The sequence below is a fragment of the Acipenser ruthenus genome, chromosome 3, assembly GCF_902713425.1.
Source record: "Acipenser ruthenus chromosome 3, fAciRut3.2 maternal haplotype, whole genome shotgun sequence".
In the NCBI taxonomy this organism is placed as follows: domain Eukaryota; kingdom Metazoa; phylum Chordata; class Actinopteri; order Acipenseriformes; family Acipenseridae; genus Acipenser; species Acipenser ruthenus.
The window spans coordinates 59,241,175-59,258,266 of NC_081191.1; the positions used below are offsets into that span (position 1 = coordinate 59,241,175).

The following is a 17,092-nucleotide window of genomic DNA, read 5'->3' on the forward strand; positions in this document are numbered from 1 at the left end:
CAAGTCCTCAGAGGCAGCGATGGACAGTATGTCCTCCTGTGGCCCCCTGGGGACAGACGGGGCAGGTGTACCGAACGTTCACGCAGTAATTCTGCTAGAACCGTTCCTTGGTGGGAAACAGCTGCCCAGAGCTTTTCCATCTGCTCTGAGTCCACCGCTTGGAACGGCGACTATTCTTCTTCCTCAGGGGAGGAGAAGGAGTAGAGGAAGATGAGGAAGACTGTGAAGACAATTACCTGCATGGGCTACTTTCCCGGATGTGTCGTCCGGTCTCCCCTGGCACAGAGCCATGGGGTGAAGATGCATTCACCTCTTTAACAGAGGGTGGTGGCAAAAGAGCGCTGTGCAGGAGTAAGGGACACAGAGCGCGCTGTAGAGCTACAGGATAGACGTTTTGCCAGGGTGCGCTTATAGAAATGTGCACAAAACTCATAGAAACTGCGGTTCACCAGTGCCTCCTTGGCGTGCTCTGGACCCAGGCAGGAAGAGCATCCGTCATGCTTGTCCTCAATAGGTAGACTGGCCTTGCATGTCTCACAGGGATAAAACCCAGGCATGATGCAAGAAGCAAGCAATGCAGTGTACAGTAAACAGATGTACAGGTGCTGCCTGAATCTGCTTATAAATAGCAACCAGGCGGGTCAAGACCTGAACAAGACCGGTTTGGCAGGGAACTGGGGGCGTGAGCACCAGTCAGTAGTGGGCCGTGTAGGACCGGGTAGAAACCGGGATGGTACCGGATCGGTGACTTTAGCACGGGGTTGGTACAGTATGGTAGCAGGTTGGAACCTGGACGATACTGGATGGTTCAGGGACTTTAGCACCGGGTCGGTACGGTATGGTACAGTACGGGCACGGTACCAGGTCAGCACTGGTGTGGTAACCTCGGTTCTGGTTCGCAGTCTCCACGGGTAGCAACGTACAGGGATGCCCCCCTGTGCAAGCCACTAGCAAAACCACTGTCAGTACACACACGAGAAGCCTGCTTGTTAGACTGTACTAACAGCCTTCGTAATGGTGATGCTAAAAGCAGTTACCAAAACGGCATGAAGATACTGTGGATGAGACTGCAAGCAATCAACACCCGAAGCATTTATCTTGGTCCTGCGCAGTGCTGCTGAGGCCAGCAGCTGCTCTCACTGTACGTGTGCAAAGAACCACATTGCAGACCGGCCTCCGCGGCAAACGTCAAGAAAAATCAGAATTCCACAAAGCAGCAATAATAGTTGGCAATGATTTCGTATCTGGGATGCAACAAACTAAAACATCTGTATATTAGGAGTTGGATTCAGCTTTCAGAGAGAGTGGGAAAAAAAAAACAGACATAAGCTATTTTTATATTTGAATAACTCCCAATTATTGCTTATTATAGTTGTACTCTTGGTATGTTACTTAAATTTACTAGCAAATATGTTCCAAACTGCACTGAAAGGAACATTTCTATAAAGTATGTTATACATTTGTTGAGGTGAGGTGGGGTTGTGATTGTGATTGTTCACTGTTAAATAAAAATCCTACCAAAATCCTTCAAGTTATCATTCTACTTTTTTGTGTGTGTTTTGTGCGACGGGGAGGGGGTAAGTAGATTTTTAAGAAGGACATGTAGAGTTTTCTAGCATTTTGTCCCTTGGACAAGAAGTTTTTTTCAAAAATTGCACACCCCTGAGACTTAAGAAAGGCAATCCCAATGTTATTTGAACTTAATTGTAAAACAGTGTGGGGCAGCAGTGTGGAGCAGTGGTTAGGGCTCTGGACTCTTGACCGGAGTGCTGCTGTACCCTTGAGCAAGGTACTTTACCTAGATTGCTCCAGTAAAAACCCAACTGTATAAATGGGTAATTGTGTGTAAAAAATAATGTGATATCTTGTAACAATTGTAAGTCGCCCTGGATAAGGGCGTCTGCTAAGAAATAAATAATAATAATAATAATAATAATAATAATAATAATAATAATAATGTGTGCTTTTTTTTCCTCTGACAAACTGCTCAAGCCAGTTGACTTTTGAAATCACTACCAATAAAGTTCACAGTTTTGATTTTATCTGTGTATCTACACTGCAACATCTGCTCCAAGGGAATCACAATCTCTTTAGCCTGATAACATCAAACCAATTAGCAAGTATTAGGCTGTGTGGTCCAGTGGTTAAAGAAAAGGGCTTATAACCAGGAGGTCCCCGGTTCAAATCCCAGCTCAGCCACTGACTCATTGTGTGACCCTGAGCAAGTCACTTAACCTCCTTGTGCTCCGTCTTTCGGGTGAGACGTAATTGTAAGTGACTCTGCAGCTGATGCATAGTTCACACACCCTAGTCTCTGTAAGTCGCCTTGGATAAAGGCGTCTGCTAAATAAACAAATAATAATAATAATAATAAGTATTGAAATGACATTTCATTATACAGTTCAGATACTAGAGGGCAGATGTCCACATGATGTCTAAAATGATTTTGGGCACCATATGGACAGGGTTTGGTGGACTCGGAGGTTAATATTTTCTCTCATACCAATGAGACATTGCTGTAAATTATAAAATTCAGACGTGTTTGCTTCCAACTGTCCAAAGCTAGGGAATTTTACTAATGCAAAATGCGTCAAGTAATAAAATATAGATTTGTTTTTGTTTTCTTGTTGTTCAATACACAAACGGATCCTCAATTCTCTCAATATCTGAATAATTATCAATATTTAAACAGGAGTACTTACGTTCCACAAAGTACGAGCTGGCAACAATTTTCCAGACAATCTGACCTTTGTGGGAGCCATTGACTCCTCGGTTCTTATAGTCCAGAAAGTTTTCAGAAAGCACCTCATCTGCAAAAACAAGATAATGTTTTTTTTATTGTTGTTATTGGGTTCTGTTTAGTAGTCTTTTCGTTTAGTACAAAGGATCAGCTCATTGGTATCTTACCAGATAACATTCTTTGTAGATATTGTCAATAGCCATGCCTTTTTATTGTCTTTTGGGATTGAAAATACAAATAGCAGTCCTAGTAAATCTTCATACAGTGTATAAGCTGTCAAAAGCTTCACCGCTTGTTGTCGTCCCCACCATGAATTCAGAAATCCATATGCTTCTATTTTTTGTCTTGCTTAATTCAATTAATCTTTTCCACAAATAATTTCTTACACAAACAATATGTTGCCTATAAAATCAGTTGAATGTGCTTTTCACCCCTTCCATTAAATGCATTTAATAGTTTATACCACAGTGATTTAAATTGCACTATCTACAAACTAAAAAACAAACATTAATCTTATCATGGTTTACAATTGCCTTCAGTAAAAGAGTGGCTTACAAGTTTGTTGAATGAAATTGGCAAAAGATTTATAATGCATGATTCACAAGCTCTCATTAACCTTTACGGAAGATAAACCTGACAGCAGAAGTACATTCTTGGATTATTGCAGATACCATTAGATAACTGATATGTCAGAGCTCCTCTTGCAGCCATGTTCCACCTATCCATAGATACACATCTTATTGTACGTGTTAATGGGTGGCAGTATTCAGTGATACAGCTATTGACAGATTGCATAGAAGGCGCAGAGCATTGACCATACTGAGAACAGCAAGCTTTAAGATTATACACTATCCTCCAAACATCTTCAGATGGCCAGTTCCAATGTGGTATATTCTATTAATCGAAACCAGTGATTCCCAACTCTGGCCAGGTTTTCCAGACAGTAAAAGACTCAATAAGCTCTGATGTATTGTATTGTTCTGTTTGGTTTTACACAGGTGGTATTCAGACCCAGTGCAGAAATCTAAAAATGTTCCAAGATCTGAATTTACACTTGGAATGCCAATACAATTACATTAGGCATGTCAATATACACTGAGTGTATAAAACATTAGGAACACCTTCCTAATATTGAGTTGCACCCCCTTTTGCCCTCAGAACAGCCTCAATTCTTCAGGGCATGGACTCTAAAAGGTGTCGAAAGCGTTCCACAGGGATGCTGGCCCATGTTGACTCCAATGCTTCCCACAGTTGTGTCAAGTTGGCTGGTAGTGGATCTCTATTCCGAATAGCTTGTTCCATCTCATCCCACAGATGCTCAATTGGATAGAGATCTGGTGACTGGGCAGGCCACTGCAGTAAGCTGAATTCACTATCATGTTCGTGGAACCATTCCTGGACAATCCTAGCCTTGTGGCATGGGGCATTATCCTGCTGAAGAAATCCATTAGCAGATGGATACACTGCTGCCATGAAGGGATGCACCTGATTGGCAATAATGTTCAGATATCCTGTGGCATTCAAACGTTGCTCCACTTTTATCAAGGGGCCCAATGTGTGCCATGAAAACACACCCCACATCATCACACCACCACCACCAGCCTGCAATGTTGACACGCGGCATGATGGATGCATGTACTCATGTGGTTTTCTCCATACCCTAGTCCTCCCATCAGCGTGAAACAGCAGGAACCGGGATTCATCAGACCAGGCAATGTTTTTCCAATCCTCCAGTGTCCAGTGTTTTCATGCAATTTCTTGTGTTTTGCTGAAAGAAGCTCTGTTAGGTCGTCGGCTGCCATACCCCATTCATGTCAAGGTACGACGAGTTGTGCATTCTTTTATGGGTCTTTCGGCACCAATGTTGTACTGGACTGTCAGTTGACTAACTGTAGCCCGTCTGTTGCTCTGCACAAATCGTGTCAGCCTCCTTTGGCCTCTTTCATCAATGAGCCGTTTTCGCCATTGGCTGGAGGTCCTTTGGGTGGTGGACCATCCCTGATACACACGGGAAACTGTTGAGCGTGAAAAACCCAGCAGCGTTGCAGTTCTTGACACACTCAGACCGGCACGCCTGGCACCTACTACCATACCCCGTTCAAAGGCACTTAACTCTTTTGTCTTGCCCATTTACCCTCTGAATGGCACACATACACAATCCATGTCTCAATTGTGTCAAGGCTTTAAAATCCTTCTTTAACCTGTCTCCCCTTCATCTACACTGATTGAAGTGGATTTAACAGGTTACATCAATAAGGGATCATAGCTTTCACCTGGATTCACCTCGTCAGTCTATTTCATGGAAAGAACAGGTGTTCCTAATGTTTTGTACACTCAGTGTAGTTTAAGTATGAATTTGTTTATACTTTTTGTGCACCTATAGTTTAAATTATTAAATGCTAGTTACAGCACCCAGGCATAATTACAATAACAACATTGTATATAGGAACACTAAAATAGTCACTATATTGTATACATACTATTGTTGTCTATAGCATGTACTCACCGAAAACGTGCCGTCTTTGAGCAGCATTCTAAATACAGCAAGAAAATAATGTTTGCTTTTAGTCATCTAGTTTCTAGTTTGTGACGAAACACACTGGTGTTTGAGCCGTCGTTGATACATTTTTTCTTTCTAAATAATTTTATACTTAGGACTGGATTTTTCATCTTAACTAGTGTAAGGCAGCATGTTGTGTGAGACAGCAGGGAGGGGGTTAAAACCTCCCTGAAGAAGAAAAAAGAAAAAAAAAATGCACCTTATGTATTTAATTGTTTTGTTTTTCAGTTAATCAGTTTTGTTAAGTGTTCTTTTGTTTAATTTAACTGTTTTATTATTTAATTATCCCCTGCACCTGGGCAGTAATTGAGAATTGGGACCAGGTGCAGGGTATTTAAGAGGAGCAGTCAGTCTGCTGAAAACTGCTGAGTAGAAGGAAGCAGAAGAGAGGTGCTCTGCTTCCGAGCAGTCATATAAAAGTAAGTGCTGGAGACCTGCGTGGTTTGTTTTGTGTGTGGTGCCAGGTAAACGGCATAGCTGTCCTGCAAGTTAGTCAGGGAAAGTACCTGTTTAGTAAGCGCTCCAAACTGAGTTAGGTTTTTGTTTTGTATTTGTTTGTTTTTGTGTTGAATTAAAAGTAGCGCAACCGCGCTTAAAACTCAATTTCTCTGTCTTGGGTCGTAATTTTAAAAGGGCACAAACCCGTAAGTGGTGCAATCTTTCACACTAGATATGTCCAATGTTCTTCTTTGTTTAATTAAATTAAACTGCCCAGATTATGGAAGCACAAAATGAAAATAAATGTAGTTTAATACCTTAACATTATTAAAAAGATTATGTGAATCAGGTGTTGATGTAACTTAAAACGTGAGTATCGATGTTTCTTAAGAAACTGCACAGACGCCATTTCTTAATCAGTGTTAAGTTTATTTCATACATGCAGGGAAACCAGTCCAAGTATAGAACCGATTACCAGTTGTTACATCTTTTACATGACATTAAATACCCTTCTGCATAGGTGTCTCTCTCCTCCTCTTCCTATAACACTCAACCAATGGCAAAGGGACAATGCATTATTCCGGTCACTATGTACCGTGTGCACTCCAATCAGGAAAAAACAAGTTTCTCTTGATTAGTTTATACAAATCTACAAATCTCTTATCAGCCCCTCTGAAGTGTCTGGCTCCTTCCAGATCCCCCTGAAGACTAGCTTTATGACCCCCTCATAAACCAGCTGTATATTCTAAGCAAAAACCTGTTTAATTAGTTTTATACCCCACAGTGGACTCCCCGAAGGGCAAACGTCGTTCATGTCAGGGCTGGAGGTCAAATGACTTGTTTGTACAACCTTGTGCTGCTGGCCAGTCATTTGCTTTGACACAAAAGAATCCTTTTCAGTTGTCATAACTTCAGGGTAACTTCTCTACCATATTGCCTTCAATTTACTTCTAATGTGCAGTTGTTTAAATATAGTTAAATATACGTTAACTTGGTGTTTTTCTCAGCTCTCTGCTACCATCCATTGCTCAATGAAGCTGCTATTATTTCTTGCTTGCTCGGAGTCAATGCAGTGCAAGTATCTATATACCCAGAGTATATAACCAGCCTTCATCTATTACAGCAGTGCTTGCATTTTTGGAACTAACAGTTTTTTCTATCCAATGTTAAATCACTTTTCAGAAAAATAACATGAATACAGCCGTCATTCCTCATGCGTAGCAAACTGCTGTTCAATACTTGTTCCGTGTTTTCCAACAGGTGTAATTTCAAAAAGTATTACAGCAGGGCATACATTGGTGTATTTACTGCAACTTTTGGCTAAATATATATTCTAAATATAACATGTTTTATATTTCTTCATACATAGTTTAAACGTTTAACATAAAGTCATAATTACATCCCTGAATCTACTTAGCAGGCTGTGACAGGTTGGCTCGAGTCGTGACGTACCCAGACCAGGAATTTGACACAGATACAGACAGGCAGGTACTTGCGGGTTAATACGCTGCAATGTGTTTTTATTCAAAATAAAATAATTAAACAAAAACAACGCTCACCGAGCAAAATAAAAAGATGTAACAAAACAGTCTAGCACACAACAAAATAATAGACCTCTGCCAAACAAGCACGTAGCAATTGCTATCTTTTTTTCCCGTCTCTCTCTTACACACGTTCTTCCTTCCAAACACCCACCTTTAACAACAAAAGCTGTGGGTTTTAATACATGTGACCATCTCCGGATTAGCAATAAATTAATAAATCCGGAGATGGTCACATTCCACATGAGTTTAGAGGGATGGGGCGTTAACCCCATCCACGCTGCCAAACAATAACAAACAAAAAAATACAAAAATATCACGTTTTTAAATAAAGACAAAATACATTTAAATACAACACCAGCAACCCATTCTTTTAAATAAACCCAAAATATCGCATTTAAATCCTACCATACATTCAAGACAAATCACCACAATACATTTATCACAAGCAGGGCTGTGTCCTGCCCCTATTTACCACATTTTTGAGTTAATTAATTGTTTAATTGTTGCTAATCGGGAGATGGTCACCTGCATATAAGCCTTTCAGCTCTCTGCACTCATGGTGGGAGTACAGAGGAGAGTACGGGAGAGCGAGAGGACAAAGGAAATCAAAAGTAAAATCAACCATTCTAGGAACAGTGCAAGCAACTGCCCAGCCTGACCTAGGATCGTGTTGTATTTTGTGTTCGTGACTTGTTTTTGTTTGATCCTTTCATTTCGCTCTGTGAGCAAAGTGTTTTTGTTGAATCTTTTATTTTATTTTGTGTTAAAATAAAACGACGCAAGCGCCTTTGCCCGGCAGTACTTGCTTCTTTGTTTTCTTCCTGCATCTGGCCTGACGTCACCACACAGCCATCCCTGTCACACCCAGCAATCCCATGGTATAAAACGTAAAAAAAAGGACAATTCTGCATTCTTTTCTAACAGACCTAAAGTAGCTACTGCCTCAACTTTACTGGTTTGTCTTTCTCATGTAGGATCAAACAAAGCAACAAATATTTGATAAATCACCTTGGATACTACTAAGAAAATACCTCTTGATTAACCTGTGTATCACATAAAGGGTTTTTATTATAATAGCAAAAGAAAACACAATTCTAAAATGTGCATAACCGAGCAGTCATGCACTGCAGGTAAGGCCAAAAGTCAACTAAAATTTTAGGATTAAGACATAAATAATAAAATATAATAAAATAAAAATATATATATATATAGTTGCAGAACATACTGGTATTACAGCCCAATGTATACATCCCTCCCATTAAACTGTATTCTGTTGCTCATCCAATATGACACTGAAAAACTCTTGGTTGATCCATGTTGTTGGTGCTGCCCTCTCCAACTGACATGACACAGCACATTCCACTCGCCATTGTAAACACAGTTTCATAACAGCGTACCTCATACACTTCAAATTTTGCAGGTGACAATATCATTGTGTCTTACGTCTGTCGCATGGGTGTCCTGTTCTTAAAGTGCTCCCATTCCCCCTATCCATGTTACTGTGGATGCTAATGCCAGCCCATCACCCCTTGCTCCCTTGCAAAAGACTGTGTTATGCCATTGAACATCTGCAATTCTGCACAACTGACTGTTATGCTAGGAAAGCTCATGTCATGCACATGTGTCATGGAGTTATAAAGTATAACAGGGTGTGGCCTTAAGTTTCTGTACTATATAAACCAGGAGCCAGTGTAAGATCTGCTGGAAACAATTTAACAATCAGAGTGCATTCATTGAAGCGATCTACTTAACTGAGTAACTGGTGCTGTAAATATAGAATGAATAAGAACAAATGCAAGGGGTGTTAAATTTAGGTGCTGTAGATTCTAATTAAGGGATATATAATTAAACAACAGATTGCTAATGAACTAATAGTGATTTCGTAATATCCTATTAATTAGAATTTACTGAGTTTGTATTTTTATATTTTCCTGACTCATATATATTCAAACAGTTATCCTACTGATATACTATATTTTTATGATTTGCTTATTGATTTAAGAACATTGCTATTATTATAGAAAGGCAAATATAGATGATTGATGAGTGTTTGCTATTAACTGAATATTATCCATTGCTAAACCTAATGTACTGATTATTTTGACATTAATTATCTTTCTTACTTTCGTACGGTATTACTTAACTCACTTTGATATAATGTTTATGTAGCTAAAAGCCTGTATATGTGAAGCAGAGAGCTGACTGGAACTGAACTTGTGCTGTACATAAATAATGTCTTTTAAAGCATTTTTTAATGTAATAAATGTAGTTTGCTACATTTCTCAGCTGTTAAAGATAATTCAAAGTGTATGTTCTGCTAACACTATAGAAAAAATAACAGTAAGTTATTAAAAGTTTCATGAATGTCAGTAAGCAAGTTCAAGTTCTGTTTTGTTTAACCCTTTCAGGACCAAGCATTTTTCAGTGGGATGCTCCCCCAGGACCAGGCGCTTTTTTGGCTGTAGTTGACTCTATTGCTATAAAAAATCACTAAAAATCTATTTCTTATAATAGCATCTTAGAAATTGTGTCCTTTTTTCAGAACACTCTGGGGAACATTATAAAGTACTTCAGAAACCATACAAACTTTTTGGTTTTTTTTTCAACACAATATATATATATATATATATATATATATATATATATATATATATATATATATATATATATATATATATATAATGTATTCTGCTTAGAGATACATGTATAAAAACAGGTTAGTCTATGAACGGAGGGACCTTACAATACTTCCTGAAAGTTTTGTTGAAAAATATTGCAAATCAGAAGACATTGTTTCACCTGAGAGATTGCAATGACATAATACACGTTTATTCTCAGGGTCTTCATAAGCAACAATGGACACTACTCTCGATTATTTTCTCAAAATAAATATGTATAAATAAAATATTAGTTATTCATTCCATTATTATCAATAATCAAAAAAGATACCTGACACATTTAGTTAATGAAATAGTATCTGCTCATCTCTTTCTTGATATTTATAAATGTTGTAAAAACATATACATCTATATAATAAAACATGAGATGGAATAAATGTTCTAATATAACTATGTCAGATACATTGGATTTACAGCGTTTTTCCATGTCTTTCTTACAAGTTTCTCTGAAGCAGGCTGTCATGTGCGTTGCCAAAACTTTCTCCGCCCTTTAGACACTAAATGCCCCTCTCAGTGACGTCAAACGAAAAAAAAAAAAAAAAAAACTATCTTATATACAGACATGTCATGGATTACTATTCATAATAGTAGTACAGTATTTCATGTTAGATTTCGAAATGTCAAATTTTTCAGTTTTTGTCAGTTTTTCTTTAAGTATATAGAACATGTTAGGTTATTATCATAACCCTTGACACTGTGACCCAACAATTATATATCTAAAACCATATCTGAAATCCAGATTTTTCATTTGAGAACAGGGTTAGAAACTAACACTCGCCCGTTGGCCTGAGGCGAATTAAAACTGATGAGGACTAGTTGATGTCAGTGTCTCAGTAGTCCTATGGACAAGTGCTTTAAAAAGTGTACAGATATACTCCACAGGCTTGCGTTTGTAAAATGCAGGTAAAGTCAGTTTTCTAACGGGGTGTAGCAGTGGTGAACAAACATTCCTAATACTTACAAAAAGTCACTCAGAACTGAAATATCCCTTCATCTCCCCTTGTCATGCCAAATTTTTCATTATTTTGAGATATGCGAATATGTGAGGAAATGGCTATTCACTTGAGCTATTTTGTGTTTTAACGTTTTTATACTGTTTTGATGTCTAAAAAGTAGATTTAGTTTATAATACTGAATCTTTGAAGTAAGTGTAAAGTAATTTTACAAAAATGTGGCGATTTATACCGGGTTGCGACCACCCACCACAAAAGAAAAAAAAAGTGCATGAAAAATCAAGTAATCATTATAACTGTGTGAAACTGATGAAGGCAAAGACTGCCAAACAAGGCACATCAAAAGTGTAACAATTACTACACACCATAAACACCTCTGTGATTTTAAAGCTAAAAGTGCTTTTTAGAACACCTCACACCCTTTCAAAGCAAGCACGACCGTATTCTGATTTTGAATGGAGGTGTGACTGGGATGAGGCAAAAGGATTAAATGTGGGGAAAACCTATAGAAATTCTAGGGGGTTCCTGAGTGGCGCATCCAGTAAAGGTGCTCCTCGTGGAGTACAGGATGCGACCTATAGCCTGGAGATCGCAGGTTTGAATCCTGGCTATGTCATTGCCGACCGTGACCGGGGGTTCAAAGGGGGCGGCACACAATTGAACCGGGATAAAAACAATACATTGGAGAGAAAACAACCAGGGTAAAACCCATTGGCGACGACTAAATTTAAAATAAAATAATAAAATAAAATAATAATTCTAAACAGGCACAGGAGTGTATACACGCTATTGCAAGGACCCAGCGTCCAGCCCAGTTAACCAGAATGGCTCTGCTAAATATTTGTCAGTTATCTTGGATGGTTCTACAGATAGTTCCATTACTGAAGCAGTGATATGCTATGTGAAGTATGCTGTCAACGGTACTGTCCACACAGACTTTATTGGGGTTCGGAATTTGGGGAAGGCAGATCCAAAAACCCAATCAATGTATCTGGGAATGAGGATTAATGTTTATTGTATCTGGGTTTTTTTAAATACAGTAAAAGAAAATCTAAATTTATAAGTGTTCATTTTTTTAGGAAAATAAAAAATAAGCCTAATATTTTAAGGATGCCAACAGCTGTTGTTGCTTCTGACTCAGGAACTTCACGAAGACTTTAAAGTTTCTAACCCTGGAGAACATTTTCAATCTGCTGTCTGAGCAAAACACATTTTATTGATGAACAATGCATGTAACAAAAGACAACTACAAATCACAAGAACATAAGCATACTATTCTGTATTGTAAAGAACTTAACAAAATTAACTAAAAAAAAGCTGTTGAGGAATTAAATACCAATAAATGGCAACATTCACAGTAACACTCACCTACGAGATACATTCCGATCCAGTCTCCGGCATCTACCTCTTCTTTAATGTCCCAACAAATTACAATGTTCTGAGACTGCCCAATGGCATAGTAAGAATTGCTGACCATCAGCGTTGAGCGGCTATCTGAGGTAACCAGGTCTGTGTCACTGTTAGATCTTGGCATGGTGATGGCTTCATGGGTTTGATTCCGGACACCAACATTATGAAACTGCTCAGGGTTGTAGCTATATCGCATTGGCTCTTTACATCGACGTCTGTTCTGAGAACTCCTGGATGGTGATGCCATAGCAGCCAGGCCTAGAAACCTGTTTTGGTACAAGTTCTGAAACAAAAAAGATGGGAAAATTCATGTTTAGTTTTCAAAACAGGATGGAGTTTGAAAATCTAAGTGATCATAACAGAATACAGAATGATGAATGTCAAGAGCTAAGATCTAAACCACACACTTTAACTGGGCTTTGTTTGGAATAGTGATGCCACAGTATTTCAATCCACAACAGACTCATTAACATTAGTTTAGAACATGTAGCTATACCAGACTGCTAGCCTCAAATTTTACGTCAATAATAGCTCTGCTTTTTTTGGTTGCCTGTTAACAAATTAGTTGAGGCCAGTGGCGTAACCTTGGTTTCAAAATTGAAGAGAACAGGTTTTGTAGCTGGGGATAGTAATGATGTTAAAAATAAATGTTCGGGCTCCCGAGTGGCACATCCAGTAAAAGGCGCTCCGTGTGGAGTGCAGGTTGTGCCTTATAGCCTGGAGATCGCAGGTACGAATCCAGGCTATGTCACAGCCGACCATGACCGGGAGTTCCTAGGGGGTGGCGCACAATTGGCTGAGCGCTGCCCGGGTAGAGAGGGCTTAGGTCGGCAGGGGAATCCACGGCTCACCGCGCATCAGCGACCCCTGTGGCCGATAGGGCGCCTGTGGTTCTGCAGTGGAGCCGCCAGATCTGTGTTGTCCTCCGGCACTATAGGTCTGATGGCATTGCTGTGGATCTGCAGTGCGAAAAATGACGGCTTGGCAGGAGCACGTTTCGGAGGGCGCGTGTTCCAGCCGCCGTTTCCCGAGTCGGCGGGGGGGTTGCGAGCGGTGTTCATTTCATACAGATTGGAGGGTTTTCTGTCATGAACTCCCTCTTTGGAGGACAGTATTTCTCTATGACAATAAGATCAATTTTCAAACATTTATGTATTCAGCTAAATCTGGACTGTTAAATCTAGGAAAAAAATCTGGATGGTTAAATCTAGGAAAAAATATGCAATTTACATTAAATCAAGAAAATTAAATCTGAGATGGTCATACTACACTAGGCTCCTGTCTGTTACCCCCTACTTTAGTTCATTTTGTAAGTGATTTGCTTATCTGCGTTTACTACATTGTCTAATCCCTTTATACCGATGGCAGCGCACAAAAAGAATTCAGTGTCCCCTTTAAAAACTCCCGAGGGCAAACGTTTTAAATCCTCCAATATGCTTGTTGATCTAGCCCCGGTGATAGCAGTATGGTTTCCGACATGTTATCAGAGGCTTTGGGAACAGCGCTAGGCCCGATCAGGGATTACATCGCTGAAAATTGAACCATGCTTCGATCACTTAAGGAGGATCTCAAAGCCCATGTTAAAACTATGGAGAAGGTGACTGCTAAAGTGGATACTTTGCAAGGCAATGTGCGCCAAATAAAAAAAGACACTAACCATTGTCTTACTCTGATTGACAAATTCCAATCTAAAATTAACCACCTGGAAAACAGATCCCACCATAAAACAATATTAGATTGGTAAACTCACCATTACGCCTTGAAGGTGATGACCCCATCGGTTTCCTACAAAAAATGCTACCTCGCTGGATCTCAGCCCTCGCTTCAATTTCCATGGCTAATATTGAGGTCAACAGAGCCCATCGAGTCTATTCAAGTCCCTCAAACAGCTCAGATAGACCCCGCACCATGTTGTTCTGGGGGCTTGGCAAGTATAACCAACCCTTGCAGGGGGCCGTCGCTTGGGCTTCTACACTGACTACTGCCCGGTAACAGCCCAGAGCAGGAAGGCCTTTATGGCGGTTTGAGCCAAACTTCGGCAGAAGGACATGGAATCCTTCTTAATTTACCAGGCAGTCTTGAAGGTTTCTCATGTGGGTGAGAAGCTTTCTTTTGATTCCCCTGGAGAAGTGGAGAACTTTTTGTCTGGATTGGATTCCTTGGCGCTGGTGACATCTGCTAGAAAGTCTATCCAATTTCAACCTACTGTCTCTGAGAAAGACTATGCAGGGCATGTAACTTTCCTTCTGCATTTGCAGCATCATCAACCGTGCTATATTGAACTCAAAAGGGGACTAGTATTGTATAGTACTTGCTGTTAATCAATACCATAATTCTACAGGTCATGTAACTTTATTTTCTATTTTCTGCTTTAACAATACCACTTCTATCAGTCTTGTTTATTAATAATACAACATTACTGGACGTATAACTAGGGTAGATACATGGGCCTTTGGTTTTTTCTTGTTTGACCTTAAATGTCCTTGTGCTTTTACATACTTGGAAACTCTCATCTCATGCTGTGCCTGGGTTCGAATATTTCAGATTCTCTCACTGTGCTTGGGGTGTTTTGATAATGGCTAATATTAAGGTATTGTCCCTTAATGTTATAGGGTTGAATTCACCACATAAACGTGCACGGGTCCTGGATCTCCTGCACAGGAAAAATATTGATGTAGCGTCACTACAGGAGACACATTTAATGCCCAAGGATGCGCTCTGACTTCAAAATAATCGTTATAAACTAATTGTTGCTTCTGGGGATGGCTCACGAACAAAGGGAGTGTTCATACCGATGAAAAATAATATAAATTTAACAATTGAGAGAGAGTCAGCTCTGATCAAACTGGAAGACTGACTTTCTGCTGAGCCTCCATTCAAGGTAAAAATGTTGCGTTTGTTAGTATATACGCACCCACCATATTCAACCCTGTATTCTTTCAATGGCTAACCAAAAAGTTATTGTTGTTGACAAAGTATATACTGGTTATTGGGGCTGATATGAACACATGCTTTGATTGTATACTAGATATATCCAACATGTGTATCACTAATGCACAAACTTCAGCCTCTAAAGCACTCCGACATTTTTCTAAGGGTCTAAATTTGATTGATCTATGGCGTACACAAAATCCAACTGCCAGGGTCTATACATATTTTTCACCACACCATAAAACATTTTCAAGGAGTGATTATATCCTTTCTTCCCTTGAGCTAAACTTTTCGGCAGGGAATGTAGAGTTTCTCTCAGATCATAATGCAATTTTAGCTGTACTTAACTTATCTACTATCCAGGGCAAACCATCCAGGTGGAGGTTCAATACTATGCTTCTCCAGAACAATGAATTTCTCTCACAGCTTAAAACAAAACTGACAGAATTCATTAATATTAACAAGGATTCGGTGTCGGATCCACCACTGTTTTGGGTCGTGGTCAAAGGTTTTGTGCATGACAATAGAATTTGGTCTCCCAGTTAGAGCTGAGTTGCAGTAAACTGGAACAGGCTCTGAAATCTAATTGCAGTAGAGATGCCGAACTTAAACTAAAAGCGGAAAAGACGGAATTGAACAATCTATTAAGACAGCGAGTTGAGTTTCTTATGCATATCACTAAACGTAAGTATTATTCTGATGGCAGTCAATCAAGCCGTCAGGAAAGTAGACTCAATATCCAATCGATTAACTCCCCTGTAAAGGGTCTTATTTCCAACCCAAAAGATATTAACGAAACGTTTAGATCCTGAAAATCGATGTTAATGTTACTCAATGCTGAGGCAGTCAGAATTAATATCCCTCCAATTATTCTGATCGCACCGCAAGTGACCTATTTGGGTATTGAGATACGTCCCTGTATTTCTGCAATTGCCAAAAATAATTATACGAACGTACTAAAAAAAATTGAGAGTGACTTAAGCAGATGGATGTTACAACCAGCATCGGTTCCTGCCCGTATTGCCTCAATTAGAAATAAGAAATGCTAATAAATAAATAATAATAATAATGATTAAAATGAATATCCTCCTGTGTATTAATTTTATTAGCTCAATGCTCCCACTGCCTCATCTGGGGAACTATTGGTTAAAACTTGACTCTTTATTGAGAAAGTTTGTCTGGAATGACAAACTCTCATATTAAATGGTCTGTATTACAATGTAAGAAGCCATAAGGCGGTTGGGCTTGCCCAAACTTTATAAAATTATACTACTGGTCTTTTCAATTACAGGCACTAAACTATTGGATGAACTCAACTGTGCATTCTTCATGGAAAGAAATAGAGCAGGGATTAACATCACCCATTAGACTACAAGGTGTATTGTTCTCTGGTCTCACTTACAGAAAGTGCTCTCTGCTCTTTGGGCCCATAATCACGTATACTTTGCAAACATTTCTTGTAGTGGAAAAATTCTTGGGTCTCAAGGTTAAATGGCACAGACGCTCACCCATATGGAATAATTCTACATATTTTTGGAGCGTCAAAGAATCCTAACCATCAGTTTATACCCTACAAAATCTATCACAGAACCTACATGATGCCTCACAAGAGACATTGTTTTGGGCTAGCCCTCCATCCCTTTATTGATCTGTGTAACCTGGGGATACCCAGAACTTTGATACATGTGCTGTGGGACTGTCCGGACGTGCAGTTTTTGGGTACAGGTAGTTGACACCCTTGCCTCTCTTATCGGGAGACATTTCCCGCAGGACCCTGCCTTCTTTCTCTTGAATGATGACTTCAGGGATGGGATGGGACAGTGTTTGCTCTCTTCAAT

General features: G+C 39.5%; 1 protein-coding gene across 3 annotated transcripts in view; it reads right to left on the reverse strand.

Annotated features, from left to right (window-relative positions):
* Nucleotides 1-17,092, reverse strand: part of LOC117435482 (E3 ubiquitin-protein ligase HECW1) — a 189,535-nt gene that overhangs the window by 132,035 nt on the left and 40,408 nt on the right. For all 3 annotated transcript variants that reach the window (XM_059014511.1, XM_059014498.1, XM_034058677.3), the window contains 2 exons: nucleotides 12,282-12,606; nucleotides 2,703-2,810 (listed from right to left, as the gene is read on the reverse strand). In XM_059014511.1, coding sequence (XP_058870494.1) covers nucleotides 2,703-2,810; nucleotides 12,282-12,606 — 433 coding nt within the window. The remainder of the gene's footprint in view (nucleotides 1-2,702; nucleotides 2,811-12,281; nucleotides 12,607-17,092) is intronic.